Below are 23,059 nucleotides of genomic sequence, written 5' to 3' on the forward strand. Positions count from 1 at the left end.
TAACCAAAGATATGTGCAAAGATTTACTTGAAAGAATGTTCGTTTGTGAGCTATTGATAACAGCAAAAACTGCGAACAACGCACGTGCCCCACCTTAGGGGACTAGTGAGATAGATGACTATACATCCCTAAAGCGAGATTCCATGCCACCTGCAAAAATTATTACAGATGAGAGCTCTCATGCACTGCTGGAGAAAGCATAAACTGGCATACCCACTTCAGAAAACTATACGGCAGTATTGTCTGCCCTACCTACCCCGTGACTCTACTTACCTAGCTCTCACTGGTAGACATACACCCAGCTGAATACAACACAGGAAGGAGTACTTACGAACACATCACCATATTCAATTGCTTAGTGGCACAGAATTCATAATGAACCCCAAAACTATCCAAATGCCCATTTAAAAGAAAAATAAATTTCATATATACCCACAGCATGCTATTATATAATAATACACCATCCACCTCTTCACTGAACAATATGGACCAATCTCACAGAGTGATGCTTTAGAAAACGTGAGTATACGTGGTACGATTCCACTGACATAAAGTTCATATGAACCTCAACTCTAATCTCTGGGGATGTGGGGAGGGAGGTCAGAAGACATAATCTTTGGGACGCCTGGGTGGCTCAGTTAAGCATCCCACTCTTGATCTGAGCTCAGGGTTGTGAGATCCAGCCCAGCGCTGGGCTCTGCGCTGGGCGTGGAACCTGCTAGAGATTCTTTCTCTCTCCCTCTTCCCCTGCCCCTCCCTGGCCCTCTTTCTCTCTCACTCTCCCTCTTTAAAAAAAAAAAAAAAGACATGACCTTTGAGGAAGGGGCAGACAGTGATTTGAGGGGCGTGGGGAGGTTGGGGTGCTGGGGGCACTCGAGTTCTGCGTGTCCCCACTCAAGGCCCATATGCTTTGTGAAAAGTAAGCTACACACCTACAATTCGTATACTTTTCTGAACTTATATTATACTTCAATAAGATATTTTTATTAAGCAGTTTATTACTACTATTTATTAACGGAAATTTTTTTAAAGATTTTATTTATTTAACAGAGAGAGAGAGAGACAGCCAGCGAGAGAGGGAACACAGGCAGGGGGAGTGGGAGAGGAAGAAGCAGGCTCCCAGCAGAGGAGCCCAATGTGGGGCTCGATCCCAGGACCCTGGGATCACGCCCTGAGCCGAAGGCAGACGCTTAACGACTGAGCCATCCAGGCGCCCCTAATGGAAATTTTTTTATTACAGAAATTTATTAACAGAAATAATCTTCAGAATAGTGCCAAGTGAGAGGAGCAAGCTACAAAATAAGATTTATGCTGATCCAAATTTTGCAAAATGCATATGTGTGTCTATGTGAACACAAGTGTGTGTGAACGAATACATACTTACATACCAATACCTGCTTCTGAATTGGGGTCATTTCAAAATCATTTCTATTTTTTTAAAGATTCATTCATTTATTTTTAGGGGGGAGGAGCGGAGGGAGAGGGAGAGAGCCTCAGACTTCACACTGAGCCCAGAGCCCCACATGTGCTCAATCTCACGACCCTGAGATCACGACCTGAGCAGAAACCAGGAGTCCGATGCTCAACCGACTACACCCCCCGGACCCCTCAAAATCATTTCCTCAAAGTGTATTTTTAATTTTTTCTATAATAAACATGCATTGATTCTGTAGGAAGGAATATGCGTGATTTTATTGCATAGGAGCCTGGGAGCAGCTGGCGTTTGCACAGCTGCCACCATGCAGGGAAAGCAGGTAGGATACGGGGGTCCCAGTGAGTCACCCCGTCTTTCCTCCCTGGACCTAACATATGTTCAGCATTCAGTATATCCTTGCTATTGTCATCCCTACTGTCATATTATTGCTGCTGTTGTCATTATTTCTCTTATTCTCTATCCACAACCCCAAATAGCTGTTGACCACTGTACTATGTTTTGAAATCATCTAAGATCCCAGAGAATAGAAATAAAAGATGTTACAAAGTCAATAATGGTGAACAGAAGAATCCGGAATAACTACTGGAGTCCATTTGCCTTCCTCTCCTTTTGCCCTAAGTCAGGCCCCAAAGGAGGTGTAGTTTCAAACTGCTGCTTTGTAGTGTCCTCAGAGAGACCCCAGCCACCTCACCCCACACGGCATTATCACCAATGAGCGACTGGGGTCAAAGGGAGAATGGCTAGTGTCTGTTACACAGTGATTACACACATCCTCATTCACCATGTGTAGCCAAAAGGTATTTTAAAATTGCAGCATTTCAAAAACTAAAATTATCTGATAAAATACTAAAAATTATATATGGTTTTGTTATAACACCCCCAGCAAAACCACCGCTGTCTAAAAATCCCTCCCCTTAGTGCATTTATACTTGCGTAAATATTGCAGACATTTAAACGGGTTATTGTATTATTGTAGGTCCTTGACATAACTACATAAAAGTGCTTGCAGCTACGTCTGGACAGCCATGGGAATGGCTGGGATTTTTCTGTCCCCTCCCCCATTAGTGGTACAAGCAGCGAACGCTACCTAATTTGTCTGCCTAGTCAGTTTCATGTGCCTGAAGCCATGCAGCTGGCCTCACTCCACTGCCCCAGAAATTCCAGCAGGACTTCCGCCTGGTTCTTTATCCCTGAAATGGTCCTCAAGTCCCCTGCATTGACTCAAAACAGGAGGGACAACAGTCACGGTGCATAGTGTCCTCTTGTGGAAAGAGTTGCAAATTTCAGACACCAAGGAGGAAATTTCCATTTTCCTAAGTGAGCCAGGGCAAGTCAAATGAAGGCAAGAGCCCCATCCCCTATTGTATTCTATAATTAATTTTGCCATATGAGTTTGTATTTGGCATACGTGTTTTTCAGAGTTGTCCATTTTCAGTACTTAATTTTGAGTAACATAATCCTGAAACCCCACAGTTGGGTATGTTAGTGGTGGTAGGATTGGAGTTGTTTGGTTGTTTTTCAGTTGTTTGCTTTTTTTCAGAAAATTGATGTGATTTCAAACTTACCTTATTTCGCTCTGATAACTAGATTCTGCAAAAAAAAAAAAAAGGGAACAAAATCACATTAGCAAAATCAGGATAGTTATTCTGAAAATACCCCCGATTTTAAATACATTGCTTTGTATTTGTGATCCATTAGATATTATTAAATTCCCCCACACCAAATTACCAAATGGCTTTCAAGCATAAGGCAGGAAGAATTCGCTGTTAACTATCGTCTCATAACATATCTAAAGTATAGTAGGTACCTAATAGGTTCTTAATGAATCTTGAATTTGACTGGCGAGACATGAAGACTCCATTCACCAGGAAGAGGCATTCTGCATTCCCAGTCCCTACTGCCATTCATTCACACTCACTGCGTGCCAGCACCGTGCAAGACATTGTTTCATCCGATCGTTACAACAATCCAAGAGGTAGGTGTTAGTGTCGTCATATTTTTAACAAACTAGACACTATTATATTTTATTACCATACTTCAACAAATAAGGAATTACACTGCTGAAGCATTGTACTTCCTTAATTCTAAGATACATTTTCAATCAATATGTAACAATGGTATCAATGCACAGAGTTGCATGCACCCCCAAAAGCTGTCATTAAATTAGTATTGTTTTTAATCACTTGATTCTTGGACTGGAGGGGACATAGGACCTGGAAATAAGGAGTAAGAGAGCCATACACCAGTCCCCAGTCATCAGTCTCAAAAGCCAGTGTTCTTTGCAACTCTGCTGTCCTGTCTAGGCCTTCTATTCATCAAGCTTTACTGAAATCTAAAAAAAATATTCATCTTCTTTATTTTTAGATATGTTCTCACGTACTTCCAGTTGAAATAACATCTGCCAATTCACACCCCAAATTGGACCTCAGAAGCAATCTTATTTGCAATGAAAGAGAGAGACAGTCTGGAATGTCACTAGTGTTCCCATAAGGGATAGGCTCCAGGAGATGAGCTCTTGGTTTCTCTGCTCTATTAGCGGAAGCAATCCCAAGCCTTCAGACCACACCGAGCAGGGTCCTCACCCCTCCTCGGTCAGTCCCCAGTTAACCAGTGAGAGCACTGAGAATCCTCTAGCCATCGGCAGAGCAAAGTGCCAGAAAATACTTCTGAAGACATTTGATGCCTGTTGTTTTTAAGCATGGAGATCACTGTCATGGGGAAGTCCAGGACCTCCCTGGATCCTTTACATTTATGTCAAGGTGAAGTGTAGTGTCCACCGTGACCACCACCCAAAGGGGTGGCCTTTGTAAGTAGGTTGTCGCAGGCCCTGTCCATAGCCCTTACCTAGACCTGTTATGAACCAGGGCAATAAAAACAGCTCACTCTTCTAGGAGCTTTTCATCTCAATGTTAAATAAAGGATAAAATCTAAGATGGAAACAGTTTCATGTATCATTTTATTTCATCCTCACAACCAACCTATAGGATGGTACTTATTCCCATCTTGTAAATGAGGATGCTAAGAATCAGAGAGTCACCCTGGTGTACATCTTACATGGGCCACCAACCCCCACCACCTTCTTACTAGGCTGCCGTGGAACAGACAAAAAACAGCTGAAGAGAAGCAGAAGCCCAAATAACCTGAATGTCCTCCGAGGACACCACAGCAGCTAACGTTGAAAATAGTAATCTGAAGGCACTGAACAATCCTCGTCACTTCTCACTTAAAATTTAAGTTATCCAATAGTTTTCATTTAAAATCCAGTGTATTCTACTTGAGTAATCCATCTGTGGCATTTAGGGTAACTCCCAGGTAAAAGCAAATTCCCGTCAAATCTGGGCCAGCAGAGGCTCACTACTCTTCATGTGCTGTTGCCTAGGGAATAAAGTTGTAGGACAGAATTGATTCCCAGTCCCAAGTCCACAGGGGGCTAAGGCTAGACAGTTAGCATAGATGCAGTATAAGTGTGCACTTTACACAGAATCTCTCACTTCGAGACGTGTTCCGTGTAAGGTTATTGACGTCGTGTCTGGCACGGCCATAAAAAGTGCTCATAAATGGCAGTGCATATCAATAAAATTTTAAATGCAATTACCCTGACACGTAGCCTACTATCAGAAGTCTGATTTTAAGAAAAATAAGTTAACTGCAGAAAATACTCAAATAAGCATAGGTGAGGTTTTACGAGACAAAGCAATGTAAGGCTGGACATCCATTCAGCACCTAGAAACTCCTGAGCCAACCATATGACAAGGATCCTATGACAAGCCCACCCCAATGCTGACGAGCTCACCCCTGATGATGAGCCTTACCCCCAAACAAGGCCACTGCTTTTGAGTACCTCAAAAGACCTCATTCAGAAGAGATGTGTAATTATCTTTAATTTTGTCTGTACTATTTTTACTTAACAGGAGACCTTCTTTTTCTTCCTACCACTACAATATTTGCCTACAAAAGGCAATATGGAATACAAAATACAAAATAGGAAATCATCTTTTAATGTGCTCAGATGGGTAGGTATTATTCTAGAAAAAAAGCGTAGCATTTCTGAATGGCAGATTACAATGCCCTTACATCCTCGCAAATATACACAAAACTCAAATAGTCAGTGTCTTTGTTCAGAGAGGTACCGTCTCTTCACCTTCCCAAAAGTGTGAAGATCTCGGTCTTTCCCGGAGGGGTTACACCTGGCCCCGAAGGAATGCATCCCTTCTTCAGAAAGTCCTCTCGTTCTCTGACGCTCACACGTCCACTTCCAAGTGAAGGACTCTCCGAAGCCCAGCGCATCTTACAAAATTGCTGAGGAGCTAATGAATTTCAAGTGCTTGTACCAAAAGTTCAAAAATACATACAAATCTATACGAACAAAACATTACCTTTTTCCTCTTGCCCGGTGACACAACAGCAGCAGAATATTATAATCAGAACAATGATCAGGATCAAAAGCAATGACAAGGACACTGCCAGCAGAGCTATGGCCCAGGTAGGCAAGGAGGCACCTGCTTTATCAACGCTGCCTGTAAGGTGGAAAGGAGAGAGGACAATTGTATTTAGTGGTGTTGCTACTGTCCAGGGTACGTGATCACTGGTTCTGCCACCGTGTAGGTCAGATGTTGTTTTCCAATAATATTGTAACTATTCGGCCCGCCACGGCTGGGTGTCATAGGCCAACTTCTCTTGAGCCTGCTCAGATGTGCAATACTCTACAATATCTTCCACTACGATACTTACTGCTGCCAGTAAATACCACCGAGCAGCACAGTCCCAGTATCCTTTGGTTCGCGCCTCGACCAGTCCTAAAGGAGAGTAGATGGCAAGAGGCGACAGCTCCCAGGTTGGAGTAGCAATTACCACACTCCAACATTCTTTATTTAGCCAAGACATACTGAGAAGCCTACTGCTGGACAAGACTGCAAGACTAGATTTTGGTTCTCCCTTCCATGTTCCCACCCATCAGGGGTCCAGGGTCCAAAAGATACGAGGACAAACTGAAGAGGGGTCACAGCTAAAGGAGCATACTGCAAGGCTTTCAGCCCCAGCCCACCCACACCCCACCCACAGAAAGCCTTTCTCCGCTGACTGCTGTTTCCCAAGGCTCTTCAGGAATCACCTTCCTTAAAGTCCACTTTGCCCTCTCATTGTATCCAGTAGGCATGGAGTTGGGAAAAGAACGGATCGGCAAGTGCCAGTGGGGAGTGAAAGGGAGTGGGGCAGGAGGGAAGGGAGAGGAGAAAGCCAACCTGACGTACGGCAGTCCTGTCTTAGCCAGAGCTGTCTAGCATGTTTCACGCATTTATCTAAATTCAAATTAAATGAACCAAAATTATATGTAATTAACTCCTCAACTCCTCAGTCGCACTCGTCACATTTCAAGTGCTCAGTTCCAACAGGTGTAGAGCATTGTCCTCATCACAGAAAGTCCCGCTGGACAGCACCGCCCAGCCGAGGGCTTGCGAGAACTGCAAGGAGGTCTTATCCGGCATTGCATTTCCCCTCCTGAACCACGCTGAGGTCAAAACCGCGTTTAAGTTGATCTGTTCAAATGCGAAGTGCTGCTCCATAAAGCCTGCCACTCAACCCTGAGTGCTTGGTTGGACCCTCATTGTGAATGAATGCTATTTTATTAAATGCAGGTCATCAGAAAATACTGAAACAACAGACTTCCTATGAAGGAAGGTAGAGTTTGTGAATCAACAGCCTCTCCAGCACATTGGAACCAGAGGTTGTAGTGGGAAAACAGTTCTTGGGTGTTCCTCCGTAGAGTTTTCCGTGAAAACTGACCTTGAAATCATAATTTGCTAATCCTGTGTCAAAGTTAAAGGCTCAGAGTCCCTTGTGGTGATGGTTAGAGATGATCACTAATGCCCTGCTTTCTACCATCATCGGCTACATGGATTCTGACTCATGGACAGCTAGGGATTCCACTGAAAAATAATACATGGACTGATGTCCAAGCAAGTGCTAAAATTCAGAGAACTCTGTGCTTTGAAGAATTACATAATATAAAAGGGTACGTGTCTTCTGCTCTTCGTGCAAAGCTTCTCTGCATTACGTGTGATCGTTTTTTAAAACTTCCTTTTTTTAAAACATCTCCTTTTCATTGTCACCTTAAATGTTTGTGAAATTGACTGTTATCACTTCCAGTTCTTCTTACACATCTGCTACTGTCTAAACAAAACGTAGTCCCTTCAAGGTCGAGGACTGTCTCATTTTTCATATATCCCAAGCACGCGGCATGTATTGGGCACATTGGATGAATGGAGGCAGGGAGGGATGGAGGGATGGAGGGGCGGGGGAGGATGGATTTCCACATCACCCACCATTTTTGTGAGATGAGTTGGGACAGATAGAGATAGGAATAGAGTTCCCTAGGAAAGGTGGAGGTGGTAGGGACAGGAGTCTATCCTTCCCATATCAACCCTCCTCAGCCTCAGAATTGGAGCTTTAAGATTTTATTTTTATCTATTTATTTGAGAGAAAGAGCCGGGGAAGGAGCAGAGGGAGAGAGCCAGGCAGACTCTACAATGAGCTCGGAGTCCAACGCAGGGCCTGATCTCACCACCCTGAGATCACGACCCGAGCCGAAATCAAGAGTCAGACGCTTAACTGACTGAGCCAGCCAGGCACCCCCGCAACTGGAACTTTCAAATAAGCCAGTCTCTTCACATCCAGAGAGTAATACAAGTTATCCGCTTGTAACACAGAGAGCAAAATTCCCACTCATCACCGGGAATGGTTGTTACACAAGCAGATTCAGAGCCCGCCCCCCATGGTGCCAAGTCAGGGGGTCTGGAATGGCACCCCAGGTGATTCTAATGCAGGTGGTTCGTGACCCACACATTGAGAATGCCCAAAATGGAAACGCTTCCGAAGAAAACTGCCACATTACAGGATGTTCCCATAATCTCCCTGTTATGGATGTGATAAAAAAAATTAGGTCCAAAACCACATTTATGATAATCACAATCTGGGGTTTAAACTCAGATCACCACGTGGAAGCTTCTGACTGACAAAGAGCTTTGGGCTTCCTGTCAATGAATCCAGTGAAATCCCGTGACCACTGTTTCTGAGCGCCCCCTGGCCGCTGGCTCACTCATGCACAACAATTCCTGCCCCCCACCCCTCAGGCTGTTCAGAGACTCGGGATGTGGGTAAAAGTGCTGAGAACACCGTAAGGTATGACACACACGTTCAAGATTGCTGACGTCATCCTAAATCAGTCTGATGAACTTGTTACAAATTGAAGTTTGCAAATATTAGAAACTTTCATAATAAGGGAGACAGCTGGGGTTAGAAATTAAGATCTGGCTCAGGATTCAAGAGATGGGCTTGAAAATCCTACTGGAAAAAGTCAACACACACTGTTGACTTACTCAAACATTCCCTATCAGGGCACTTTCCTCCCCTACTAGAAAAAATGTTCAACGTGCCAAGCTTCTGTCAACCAAGTCTTGACATGACAACCTTTCCTCTGATCTAGCACAGAAACTGCTACTTATCTTCAGGGAGGAGTTATTTAAAGGGAGGGAAGGGCCACCTCACGGGGGTTTGGAGACCAAACCAAGGAAGACAGCAGGTGATATCGTGACCTCACTCACTCTCTTGTCCCTTAATTTAACCACCAAGTTTAGCAAAGTGATGTCCGCTCTCACCTAACAGCCCCAAAATCTCACCAAAACAGCAACTGGTCTCAAAGCCATGTGGCTCTTTCTTTTGCTTCCTATAAGCTGTGACCACAGTCCACTAGGGGTCAAACCTCCCCTGGAGTTTCACACCAAGGGAAGACTTACATTCTCTCTCTACTCCAGTGGAGCCCCCTCCAAAGAAACATGGTGCTTGAGCCATGAGAAGGTGTCATTTGGTACTGGAGCTGCACAGAAGAATCTTCCTTATTTTAATAATAATTTTTAATTTATCATATATGACATACATATATGAATGCACACATGCATATGTATCATAGACACTTCGGTGTGATGTTAATTATTTTTTAAATATTTTATTTATTTATTCGACAGACAGACAGCCAGCGAGGGAGGGAACACAAGCAGGGGGAGTGAGAGAGGAAGAAGCAGGCTCCTAGCGGAGGAGCCTGATGTGGGGCTCGATCCCAGAACGCCGGGATCACGCCCTGAGCTGAAGGCAGACGCTTAACGACTGCGCTACCCAGGTGCCCTGGTGTGATATTAATTTTTAAATGAGTACATTTACAGTGGATCGAAAGAAAAATAAATAATGGTCATCTATTGATAAAAAGCAGTGGACAGAAGGCATGGAATCTTGCAATGACCTTGTCCATAATCCAACCCCGGCATTGTGTGGATAAGATACTTGGAACAAAGAGGCTCAGTGAACTGGACAAGGGCACTCAGAACAGGAGACAACCCGGGGCTGTGACTCTTGTCTTTCTATTCGTATTGTGTGTCCAACTTGGAATATCTTCTGGGAAGATACAGTCCAGGAAATGGAGAGCCCAGGTGGGCGCTGGTCCCTGACTTGTGCCCTAGCTAAGGGTGTGGACATAACGGTTCAAGGCAAACGGCGGAGGTGATGGCAAGGATGCATATGTGCACTTAGCAACCGAGGAAGATGACTTCCAAGTTCAACGTCACTCGCCTTCCTCCTTACGTTCCCTCACACGACTGTGCACGTCAGGACCGCATTGCTGAATTTACTGTGCAACTTTAATCTCAGCTTCAGGATTGTCCTTTTCCCATCTGTGCTTTTAGAAAAGGAAGATAGGACTTCCCAGATGCTCTCACAGAAATGCTCAGAGTTTTAAAAGGCCACATGGAATTTCTCGAAACCAACTGGATCAGTACAAAATGTCACCAGTGGCATGTGCAAAGCATCCTCCTGTGCAGACTAGGGGGGACGCAGGAGGTCCCTGAATCAGCGAAACAAGAGGGAGCAGCCGTCCCCTCTCCTGCACTGTGGGCTTTGTGGCAGGGACTGTCCTGAGTGCCTCAGACGTTTTAACCCACTTACTTCTCACACCAACAACAAGCCCGTGAGGTAGATATTATTATTACTATCTCAGTTTTACAGATGAGAAAACTGAGGCACAGAGAGGTTAAGTAACTTGCCTAAAGCCACACAGCAACTAAGTAGGCAAGCTGGGATCGGAGCCCAGGCTGTCTGGTGTCCAAGTCTGCGTGGATAGTGGCACCTGATGAGGCTGGGTCAGGAGACAAGGCCTTCTTCAGGATCTCCCTGTTCTGTAATCCCGGGTCTGACTGCCCAGCAATCGGGGAGCTTTCTTAAAAATGTCAATTTCCAGGCTCCACACAAACCAATTCAATCAGAACCTCTGGGGTGGGGCCTGAGCCTCATCCCGTGTGCTGAAGGTCCTGGAAGCTCACAGGCAGCCAGGGGAGAGAACTTCTGCCCTATTCTTCTCCCTCTCATTTTACCGGCAAGGACACTGAGCCGCGGAAGTCAGCGACTTGCCCAGAGTTTCACAACCAGACCCAGAGCTGTGACCCAGGACTGTCACTCCCCCCACTCGGTCTGCCTGCAAAGTTGCCACTCCTCACCAAACTGAGATTACAACCGGGAGTCGCTGCACCCTACTGAGTGCTCCGCTGTTCTAAAAACGTTGCTTTGCTCTAACACTTCACAGCCTGTTCCCTTGAGCGGGGAAAACAGAGAAAGCAACACAGCTGGGGGCACAGAGGGCGGACAGGGCTCATTCCAAGGTGGGCAGGGCGGGGGCTCCCACCTTCCCGTTGTACCTGTGTCCGCAGTGCTTGAAGTCTGTGCTGCTTCTGGAATCGAGAAAATCAGTCTCTTCAAAAACATTAGCAGCACCCTTTCCAGGATGCTTTTCTTTCAAGAATCAATGATTGTTTGGCTTGAACTAATTAGCCTTCCTAAACTGCCACTGTCCTTCCTGCAACGACTCCCAGGGACTGTTCCAGAAGTGAACACAATGGACACAGTCTCCTTGCACTTTCACAGGGAAATGGGTGGCAGGACGGATGCTTATCGATTCCTGGAGAAGCCCGCACAGCGTAGGCGTGTTTGTTCTGGGCTCTCCTTACCCCTGGCTGTGCTTCTGGAAGCCTCCCAGACACCAGCAGCAGGGGCTGTAATGAGGTCTTCAGCTACTAGCGCGTGCATAAAATACACAACGTGCACCCAGCCACCCGCTGCTCTGGATCTTGATGAATAATTTAGAAACAAATTACCCTTTTCCAAATGGGTGCAATAAAGGGAGACGCATTGCAAGGTACCCACTGCACTTCCCTCTGAGGCGGGGGCGGGGGGGGGGGGGAACTCCAGCTGCCGTAATTAAGGCCGCTGACTTCCCTAGCCCTAGCCTACGAAGGAAGCACTCCCCTGAATTAAACCCGATCAAGGGAAATTAAGTGCCCCTTGCTCTTCCCTACAGAAGAAAAACTTTGCAGGCGAGTGAATCTCTAAAATCCATCTCTACAGGGCATCATCCATCAGACCAGACCTCTTTGTTGCACTGTTACCTTGTTAATATGTGTGGTTTAAACAGTTGATTTCGTTCCATTTGGTGCTAATGGAACTTTTTTTTTTAAAACCTTCCCTTTCAAAGCTTGGACCATACTTGATCATATTTAAATAGCTTCGAAGGCGGCTGGATTGGCTCCTTGGAGAAATGGCTGATTCCAGGATAAAACGGGGGAAATGCAAAGGGAGTTCAGAACCTCATGTTGGGCCAAATGCTCAAAAACTAATAGGGCCATGTCAAAAGGACACCAGAGCCAGCTGGAAGGGATTCCTGCTAGCCAAATCTGGAGCAATCTGAGCATCAGAATGAATAATGAGAGGAGCCCTTTATAGTGTATTGAACAAAAATGAGTCCATACTAAAACTGGTTTAAAAAAAAAAAAAGAAAGTCAAGAGAAGTCTCTTCCTTACATTAGACATCAACAAATATAAAAACATGAAGCCAGAAAATCATTCTTTTACAAGCACCATAGAAACAACAGATTCAGGCAATGACTTACTGATGAATGCAAAAACTATTAGAGGAAAGACCGCTGGGAAATAAGATATTCATACAGTATTCACTGATTACATATTAATTATATGGAGAAAGGGACCTTTACAATGGAGAAATCATTAACCAAATGATCAAACTTATTACCAGTGATAGAGAAAATTGGCATCACGAGTCCAGGTGACATTACCCACGACTTGCCTAGAATATTTAGCCTCAAATCAAAGTATGCTGGAAGACCTCAGACAAATCCAAATTGATGTGTCTTGCAAAGATGGCCTGGACCCTTCAAAAATGTTTATATCAGGAAAGACAGAAAAGGTGAGGGAACCATTCAAGAGTAAAAGAACGAGGGGCGCCTGGGTAGTGCAGTCGTTGAGTGTCTGCCTTCGGCTCAGGGCGTGATCCCGGAGTTCCGGGATCGAGTCCCACATCGGGCTCCTCGGCTGGAAGCCTGCTTCTTCCTCTCCCACTCCCCCTGCTTGTGTTCCCTCTCTCGCTGGCTGTCTCTCTGTCACATAAATAAATAAAAAATCTTAAAAAAAAAAAAAAGAGTAAAAGAACGAGACTACACACCTGACAGCGAAAGGCAACTCGCGGTCTTTGACTGGATCCTGGTTTGGAGAAGAAAATCTCTATAAAGAACACTGGTGAAACTTTAATATGGACTGTATATTATGTAACAGTCTTGTGTCAACATTACATTTCCCGATTGCCACCTACATCAGGTGTGGTTAAATAGAATGCCTTCATTCTTATGATAAACATGCTGAGGGATACAGGGGTAAAGTGTCATAAACTCTCATATGGTTCAGAAAAAAAAAGCTGACAGAGAGAGAGAGAGAGGCAAACATGACAAAATATTAACATTCGTTGTATCCAGGTGAAGGTACATCAGTATTCATCGTACTGGTCTTGCAACTTTTCTAAAGGTTTTAGTTGTTAAAAATAATAAACTGGAGAGGCATCTGGGTGGCTCAGTCAGTTAAGCATCTGCTTTCAGCTCAGGTCATGATCTGGGGGTCCTCAGATCAAGCCCCACATGGGGCTCCCTGCTCAGTGGAGAGCCTGCTTCTCCCTCTCCCCCTGCCCCTCCCCCTGCTTGTACTCTCTCTCACAAATAAATAAAATCTTTAAAAAGATTTTAAAAATAAGCTAAAATAAGTTAATCTTGACTTAAAATCAAAGAAACACAGATTTCTGTGTCCTTCTCCCTCAAAAGCATTGATGGTCACCAGACCCACGTCGAAGATGTAGCAGTCCTGGGTCCCTTTTCCTTCTAGCAACAACCAGCTGGGGCTGGAATGGCTGCTCCCTGTGGATGGAGCATGACTTCTGGTTCCCAGTGGGCCCCTCCACTCCATCTTCTACCTGATACATGTATTCAGTCGTGCGTTCATTTCTGTTGTCCACCTGGTCTCTGGGGGCATCTGAGTCAGAGACCGGAGGCAACGTCCTAACAACAGGGAAGCAAGCTTGTGCTCACTGCACTGAGGATCAATCCCTGCAGTGCAAAGCACAGAATCGTTGGTACTGACCCCAGGGTAGACTCTGAATGGCTTTTTACAGGTTCATAGAGACGTTATCATGGGTTGATTTGTGTCCCCCTAAAATTCATATGTTTAAGTACTAACCTCCAGTATTCCCAGAATGTGATCTTACTTGGAAATAGAGTATTGCAGACATAATATAATTAAGATGGGTTTATACTGGATGGTATGGACCCTCTAATCCAATATGACTGGAGTTCTTGTTAAAAAACAGAAAATTTGGACACAGACAAGCACATAGAGAGAGCACCATGTGAAAATGAAAACAGAGCTTGAGCTGATGCTTCTACAAGCCAAGAAACACCAAAGACAGCCAGCAAAATACCAGAAGCTAAAAGAGAGGCCTAGAGATCATTCCCTTACAGTCTTCTGAAGGAACCCACCCCACCAACACCTTGATTTCAGACATCCGTCTGGACGAGGATCTACTCGTAGACCTGTTGTGCAGGTTAACTTGGTTAATATCGGAGAAGCACTCCAAACAGCGCCTTTACTTGTCACATGCTGTGAAGTACTGTTTCTTCTTCTTCCTCCTCTTCCCCTTCTTCCTCTTCTCCTTCCTCTTCTCCCTCTCCGTCCCCTCCTCCTCCCCCCTCCCTGCCCTGCCTTCTCCTCCTTCTCCTCCTCCTCCTCCTTCTTCTTCTCCTTCTTCTCCTCCTCCTCCTCCTTCTCCCTCTTCTCTTCCTCCTTCATCTCCCTCTTCTCCTTCTCCTGCTCCCTCTCCTTCTCATTCTTCTTCTTTCCTTCTCTGTCCCCTCCTCCTCCCACTTTCCCTACCCCTCCTTCTCCTTCTCCTCCTCCCTCCCCTTCCTCCTATTGCTTCTCCTCCTCCTTCTCCTCCTCCTCCTCCTTTTTTTCCTCTTCTTCTTCTTCTTCTTCTTCTTCTTCTTCTTCTTCTTCTTTTTCTTCTTCTCCTTCTCCTTCCTTTTCCTCTGCCTCTTCCTCCTCCTCCTCGTCCTCCTCCTCCTCCTCATCATCAGTCTTGCTCTGGCTGTAGCTTTGTTCTGAACTTTGAATAAAGGTGTTTTCATAGTGGGAAAATCTTTGCACCGAGAGGGAACCCCTTTCTGGTTTCTGGGCCCTGTTCCATCCCAACCCGATACATGACCTGGAATAGAGCACAGCACTTCTCTGGGCCTCCCTTTCTGTCCTCTTTTGCAAAACAAAGGCTTAAAGTCAATCTCCAACTCTGGGTCCCATGTTTTCTCATTGGCCTGGACTGACTCAGAGCTCAAGCAGGCTCTGCCGCCCTGTAGGCTGTGTAGTTAGAGATTTTGGTATGCCGAGGACCCTACAGTAGGTTCTCTTGCAGATCTAAACTTTAAATACTTTTTATTTAAAATCAATTAATTAACATAGAGTGTATTATTAGTTTCAGAGGTAGAATTCAGTGATTCATCAGTTGCATATAACACCCAGTGCTCATCACATGGAGTGCCCTCCTTAATCCCATCACCCAGTTACCCCATCCACCCACCCACCTCCCCTCCAGCAACCCTCAGTTTGTTCCCTATAGTTAAGAGTCTCTTATGTTTTTTCTCCCTCTCTGGTTTAATCTTATTTATGTCACTTAGTTGAGTTTTAAAAAATATAAGACTTGGTACTTTAAAATACACTGTGGATTTGCCAAAATTAAAAAAAAAAAGAAACCATAATTCTACTAAGATTGGAAGGAATCCAAGAGCACCTGTATACCCTCCTCAAATATTAGAAGAGCTTGTCTCATACTGGCCCAGGGGATGGGATCAAACTGGAACAACAGATAAAAGCTACAGAGAAACACTGACTTCAAGTATTTATCACTGAACTTGATACTGTTTTGTGATAAATAATTGTCAAGGTTCTTAATGGTTTCCATAAGCAAATAGAAAAGAAAGACACCTTGAAGATGAAATTTAAAAGCAAGTGCAATCAGAGGGTCATGAAGCTGATGTTGATTGCCTCCATTACCATCCCTACCCAAAGTCAAGGTCACTACAATTTTCCTAGGCATTGTCGATTAAGAGCACCACATATAAAGTATAGGAATGCAACAATAATTTTCTAATATAAAGCAAAAGGTTTTCACTTACCCCAAGAAGGATGAACCACGGTAAGATTCACAGTTACAGACTTGTGAGCGTTCGGGCCCTTCATGTCAGCCAGGCAAGTCAGAGTCCCATTGCCCTGTGGCGTGAGAGTCAGGACACTCACTGCACTTTGGACGTCGTTGGGATCCGGGCCAGAATAATAGCTTGAGTGGCTCACCGGAACGCCAATCTCCCAGGAAATATCTGGGAGAGGGATCCAGCCCGATGCATGGCAAGTCACATTACAGGGTTTATCTTCAGTGACTATAAGGTTGCCTCTGGGAATGAGCAACTCCCCCATAACTAAAGAAGAAAAGAGAAATGTTCTGAAGGAGTGACTGTGACTCTTTTGGTTCCAGGTTTTCTTTAATTTTTCCTTCAAATCACATTTCACAAGCACTATCTTCCCAAGTCCACACTGGCCATGTCTGTATCGAGAACCTTAACTGTGTCTTTATTCATGCCTGCCAGGTTCCTTAAAGAAGGTGAGGTTGCTCACCAGAAAAGAGATTATTCCAGAGAAAATGAATAAATAAAAATCAGGATCCAGGGGATAAATTATATGGGAAAGAGGACGAATGTGACTGCGATTAGAGGCTACACAACCACTAATGTGGAATTGCCAAGTTGTCCTGGGAGCCAAAGCAAAAAGGGAAAAACCTTTACATTCTTTCCATTGTAAGGAGAACACATCTCAAAGCCTTATGGAAAGCAAATCTCTCCTGGCCTTTTCAGTCAGATCCATTTTATTTATTTTTTTGGGTCACACATTTTTAAACATAACTTTCTGTGATAGTTCCTTTAAGTATTTTTCCAATTACAAATTAAATCAAAATCAGGGGCGCCTGGGTGGCACAGCGGTTAAGCGGCTGCCTTCGGCTCAGGGCGTGATCCCGGCGTTCTGGGATCGAGCCCCACATCAGGCTCCTCTGCAATGAGCCTGCTTCTTCCTCTCTCACTCCCCCTGCTTGTGTTCCCTCTCTCGCTGGCTGTCTCTATCTCTGTTGAATAAATAAAAATAAAAAAATCTTTAAAAAAAATTAAATCAAAATAAAATCTAATTATAAAAATAATTACCCTAAATCACATCAGAATAAAATACTCAGATAAAATATTTTAAAGCTTTTATTAAGGACCTGCCTGCATAAGCCATAGCTGTGAACACTGTATGCAACTCATCTGAATATAAAGCTTGTGTGTGCTAATATTTACAAAATGACCTGAGGATTGGCTCGGTAAAGACACAGCCTTAGTGAAACATATAAACACGGGAACATCCAAATTAAAATATCCTCCCTGCTGCATAATATTATGGGAAGAACACTGGACTAAGAATCAAAAACTTTGTTCTCAATCCTGGATTTCCCACAAAATCGCCATCATCTGGAACAAGTCACTGACATTTTCAGGCTCTCTGTTTTTCACTGGTCCAATGAAACAATTTGACTAGATCAGAGGTTTTCAAATGTTTAGGTTTCAGTACCTTTTACAACCTTACAACCTTAAAAATTATGAAGACTCCAAAGACCTTTTGTTAATGTGGATTCTACCTACCAATATTTACCATACTTGAAATTAGAAATTTTTAAATATGTATTTTATAATAACAATGATAACCCACTACAGGTTAACATAGATTAACTTATTATTATGGAAAAAATACCTTTATTTTTAAACCAAAATAAATTATTAAGAACATCATTGTTTTATATTTATGCAAATCTCTTTAATGTCTGGCTGGATTCTCATATCAGCTTCTGCATTCGATCTGTTACAATATATTGCTTTAGTTGGCGTATATAAAAAAAAATCTGACCCCACATGAATACATAGGTGGAACAATGAGAGGGCTTTTCAGATAATCAAGGATAGTCTTTGATACTGTACCAAAACTTGGCAAGTAGTGTTTTCTTACAGGTTAGTTGCACTGTGGAAACTGAAACTACATAAAGGAATTTATTCTCTTTTACATTAAAATCCACCACTCTATTTGGCACTCTGCTTAACCTTTCACCTTTGCATGACTTGTATCATTATTCGTTGGTCATTTAGGAAATGCAGATCCACTGGGTTATGCAGACCTTCCCAATGTACAGTGGAAGCCTCCCTGTGCACCACTGAAATGATTGTAGGGAAGGCAACACACATCTTAGTATTATTATGGGAACAGTTGTGACTTCACAGACCCTGAAAGGATCTAGGGGATGCCCAAGAGTTCCCCAACTAGATGGAACTGGATCAGCTCTGAAAGCTCTTCTTCCTCTGAAATGTTAAATTTCCAATTATTCCTTTCCTCAATAGTCTCTTGGAATAAGTAGAGCACCTTTGCTAATGCAAGGACTACTGTAAGTGCAACCAGAGAGGAATAGATCTGTCTTTCAAAGCTAAAGGGTTTTGTCCTTATTCCTTTCCCTCCATTCATTGTTTCATTTGATGGACAGGTTTAAGATGACATTGCCTCAATTAATTAACTCAATTAATAATAGATGATCTTGAACTCAAGTCTAAGGGCCCTCAAAACACAAGAGATCTAGACTTTGGTGTGTGGTTGATAGACTGGACAGGTGAAGCAGTCTGAAGCATTTCCTTTTTCTATGTATATTTGTGATTCAGCTCTCCCATGGAGCTTATCGAGCAGCACGACAAACACTTTATTCAAGGGTGATGACTAGAATGTTCATGTAGATTTTGGATGACTCAGTATGGAGTTACGTAAACTGTCCTTATTTTTCTTGTGGATACATGAGGAGGAAAAAAATAAATCTTTGGATAATTCATTTTAAAAATAAAATGGATGTCTCCTCTTTTTTTAAGATTCTTTTCCCTTGAAAGAGATCCTGCTGCTTAGAGAACATTTGTTCCTCTAGGAACAAAGTGCCATTCAGAACACTGCAACCTGGGTAATGCGACCAAGTGTGGTCCCTGCTCTGTGGGTTCCTTCTGCATGACCTTGGGGAAGAATTTAACATCCCTAGATGCTTGTTCTTCCATCTGTATTAAAGCCAAAAGATACAGTAATTACCAACATATAAAAATGCATGTTTAGACATATTCAGACAACGTCATAGATGCATTGCTTTGAGGAAAGCTACTTTAAAACCACATGGACTTATAAATTTGATATGACATAGGCATATCAACAAGTCATGCCTTTGACCCTGTTTCCCTGATCCAGGGGTGCCCTTCTCCTCTCTTGCTTTTCCATTTTGCCTATCATCCCCAGACCTCAGAAGCACATAAGGGCACCTCACCATGGAGTCATCCATGAAGGCTTTGCTTATTCTTTCATCCCCCTTCCCAGTTCAAACCTGAGCTTGTCGCCCTCTCAGGGTCCTTGCCAGCCTCTCCAATGCACCAATGTTATTCATGCATTTGCATTATCTACTCTTCATGTAAGGCTCTTGAGGGCAGGACTCGGCCTTATTCTATCCATCTTTGAGTCCCCTTTCAGATGCCCAACACAAGGGTGGGCTCTTATTGGGAATGCGATAAATAGTAACAATTGGCTATATGGAGATTGCTAGGACCCAGGTGCTGTTTTAAAGGCTTTACATGAACCTACTCATGTGATCCCACAACAAACCTATGATGAGGAAACTAGGGCATGAGGTCATCAAATAACATGGCCAAGGTCACACAGTTAGTAAGTGATAAAGCTGGAATCTGAACCTAGAGTTCGGGGGCCCTGGCCTGCATCATGAACCACTAGACCGCTCTGGCTCCCGACTGCATGTGCGATGGACTGAATCAGACAGGACTTTGGAGTCCTCGAGCTATCCTCGGTCATCGTTTCACCAGATCCTCACAGTAAACCTTCGAGGTGGGCAGGGGAGCCTTGTCACCATTTTAGAGATGACGCAGCTGAGCCTCAGAGGTCACCAAGCTGGTAACTGATGAAAGCCAGACCAGAACTCTGTCTTTGATTCCCTTTTTCCTGTGTTCTTTTCCTTATACCACAAATTATTATAATAAGAAACTAGTCATGCACACTAAGCCAATAATCCAGGTAGTCTCATAAAATCACTATTTAGAAAACATCGTTAAACCTTATAAAATTAAAGACACACAAAAGTAAAGAGACAACAGCTTGGCTAAGTTAAAAAAAAAAAAAGAAAGAAAGAAAAAACCAAGTAGAAATAGATATGTACGTGTCTCTGCCAAATGTTATCAAACAGGATTCGATGCAACATTCACACAAATCCGATGTTTGGAAATTTCTCCTAGACAAGCAAATAAATAGACATAAGAGAAATTTCAAACCCATGATGTGGTCTGCTGTAAGAAATGCTGCCACAGAGATCAGGAGCTCTACTAGCTTCGGTGCATTTATAAACACCAATTACATAAGGAGTGCAAGTGATTAAACTTTAATAAAGAGGCTCTGAATTCTTGTAAAGAATCCTTTTTTTTTTTCACTATATAGCATGATTCGGAGCACCTCACAATTACCTCTAAGAATGAAAAATAACTCATCCATTACGATAAATTTCATTTACTCTTTTCGAAAACACTGGATAGATCTAATGAACACACACCTTTGATTATAAGAACTGCTGGGGGCAGGAAAGAATAAAAGATTGGAGAAGTTCAGCTGGAAAGAGGTAAAGGGTAAAGCATGATTCAAAGCGCATACATGACATAAGGCAGAGATAGAGTCAAGTGTATAAGAAACTAGAGAAAAGGCAAGGATGGGCAGTTCTCCTTAAATCAAAGAGCAGTGACCACAAGTGGCCTGGGGAGAATCTGGGGTATATGTCACAAAAGATATCAGTACTGACATAGATCAGATGAGAAAGTGGGAAGACTTGTCTTTAAGAATCTTAGTGAGAGAAAAGGGGAAGGAGAAGAGAGATGAGAGAAGCAGAAAGAAGGGAAGTAGAAAGAGAATTGGTGAGGAAGGGGGGTGAGAAACACAAATAACAAAAGAATAGATGTTGGTTGGTTCAGAATCATTCTAAGTGTAACTCCGGCTGACAGCAGACCCGTCATCACACGTGACATGAACTCTGAAGGGTCCTTCCATTTCCCTGGCACCTGGCCCCGCAGACGCCACCTGCTCTGCTCGGAGCCACCTGTGCACCCACCTTGGACAGAAAGGAAGGCAGAGGCATCCCGGTCACTGTTCTGGAGGCTGCACTTAACACGCCCTGCGTCCTGGAGCTGCACATCATGGATTATCATCTCGGAGACGGAGTTGCCGCCCTCTTCATAACTGCCAGACGTAAAGCGGTCGTTGGTGATGATGGGCTCCGTGGGCGTGACGCTCAGGACCACTACGTCGTTCAGAGTCCACATGATGAGTCTCCAGCCCTGTGAGATGGTGCAGTTGAAGTGAGCCTCCGAGCCCTCCACCACCGTTGCGTTCTTGGGACCTTCTATGATTTGATAGCTGGATCCAGAAGCTGGAAGGCAACCAGTTTTTCAAGGCGGTAAGTGAATGGATCTATGTAAGTCAACTGTACGGTTTAACCCTTCTGTATTCACCAGCTGTGACCTGTGGATACCCACCGGTCAGACTCCGTGTCTTCCTGGTCCCAACACCGTGTCCAACAGCAAGCCACCCATCTCTCCTTTCCAATCCCTCCCTCCACGGTTCTCAGCACTCCTGGCAAAACTGGAAGCAAAATAAAATGGTGTTTCTCACCTCCAGAGAGATGTTACCTTGAAAAGCGGATCCCAGCCTGGCCCTGAGGGCACCTCCCTAGCTCAGCTCTGTTATTTAAGGCAAGTTTTTCACCCTCCCTATGAAATGAGAGTTATCTTCCCAGTGAAAGGGGAAGGATCTTTGACTCCCACCTCTGAGGAAATCCCAAGGCTCAGAGGGGAAGGTGGAAAGCAGCTCCTCTTCACAAAGAGAATGGGGAACCCAGCATGTGGCGATCACAGCCCCATGCACGCCCTGCACTCTTAGAGCCCCTAGATGGGATGCTTGGGACAGTTTCTGGGGCTGGAGGACAAACAAGGTCGAGAGAGAAGGAATCCATCTAGGGAGAGACAACAGTGGCATCCTGAGTCATGGAGCGATAGGTAAGTCAGTCGCCAGGTATCAACAGAGCCGCATTGTCTGTCATGGAGGCCATGCCTCTCCTCTTAAGGACCAGACGAGACATGAGTAGGGGAGATACAAAGAGAGGGAAGAGGATAGGTAGAAGGATGTCAGGGAGTGGGCTCTCTTAATGAGAACAACCAAGCGATGCCTCTGGCCGCCTGGTACAAGTCTCCCTACATCCAGGGCTGGGTTTAAACTCCCAGCAGACAGGCAGGTGGGTCCCAGGCAGAAGACGACGGACTCTCAGGTGAGGCTCCAGTTTACGGGACAAATTATCTCAACTTCTCCGTGCCCCACTCCCATCAGCTGCAAAACAGGGTCACAAGTACTGCGGGGACTTGTTTCAAAAGGCAAATACGATAATCGCCGTGAAGCGCTTCCCCTGACCCTCGAGCACTCGGTAAACGTTCATCACTATGTGGTGTGCAAGAAGGGATGTTTGATTTGTGCGACAAGCCAAGAATGTCTCAGATTTAAGCAAAACTGTTTCCTTCCCACTTTTCACCACATTCAACCCTGACTCACCAGATGCTCCGTGACACCGGTTTTCACTGGAGCGACAATGTCTGGTCTTCCACATGGGGTACGTCAAGGGCTCTCCGACTCACATGACCTCAGTCATAATTACCTGAGATGGAGCACGGTCTACACCGGAAGAGCTCAGGAAATATTTTGGCCATTTAGGACTGATGTCCCAATCATCTTAGAGGAGCCCACTGGCAGCTAGAGTTTTCAGACATTCCCATGTTTGTAATAAAAATTCAAAGTAGAGCTTGCATAGCAAAGGATCATCTTCACAATCTCTGAATGCTCGTCTTTTTACCACCTACTGTTTACCGACGAAGAGCAATACCCCAGGACTTGCGATCACGGCCATGAGCGGGGACCCAAACTCAGACCTTCTTACTCTTTGCTATTTTCCCCTCTGATCTCATTCAGAGCTTGCAGCAAAAAGGACCCCCAGCAGACACAGCCCGTGGT

General features: G+C 44.3%; 1 protein-coding gene across 1 annotated transcript in view; it reads right to left on the bottom strand.

The window, feature by feature from the left end:
- Positions 1-23,059, bottom strand: part of IGSF5 (immunoglobulin superfamily member 5) — a 33,839-nt gene that overhangs the window by 4,954 nt on the left and 5,826 nt on the right. The window contains exons 2-5 of the mRNA XM_008701963.1: positions 21,114-21,431; positions 16,033-16,332; positions 5,812-5,952; positions 3,001-3,025 (exon numbers count right to left, since the gene is read on the bottom strand). Of these exons, the coding sequence (XP_008700185.1) occupies positions 3,001-3,025; positions 5,812-5,952; positions 16,033-16,332; positions 21,114-21,431 (784 nt within the window). The remainder of the gene's footprint in view (positions 1-3,000; positions 3,026-5,811; positions 5,953-16,032; positions 16,333-21,113; positions 21,432-23,059) is intronic.

The sequence above is a fragment of the Ursus maritimus genome, unplaced genomic scaffold, assembly GCF_017311325.1.
Source record: "Ursus maritimus isolate PB19 unplaced genomic scaffold, ASM1731132v1 scaffold_4, whole genome shotgun sequence".
Lineage (NCBI taxonomy): Eukaryota > Metazoa > Chordata > Mammalia > Carnivora > Ursidae > Ursus > Ursus maritimus.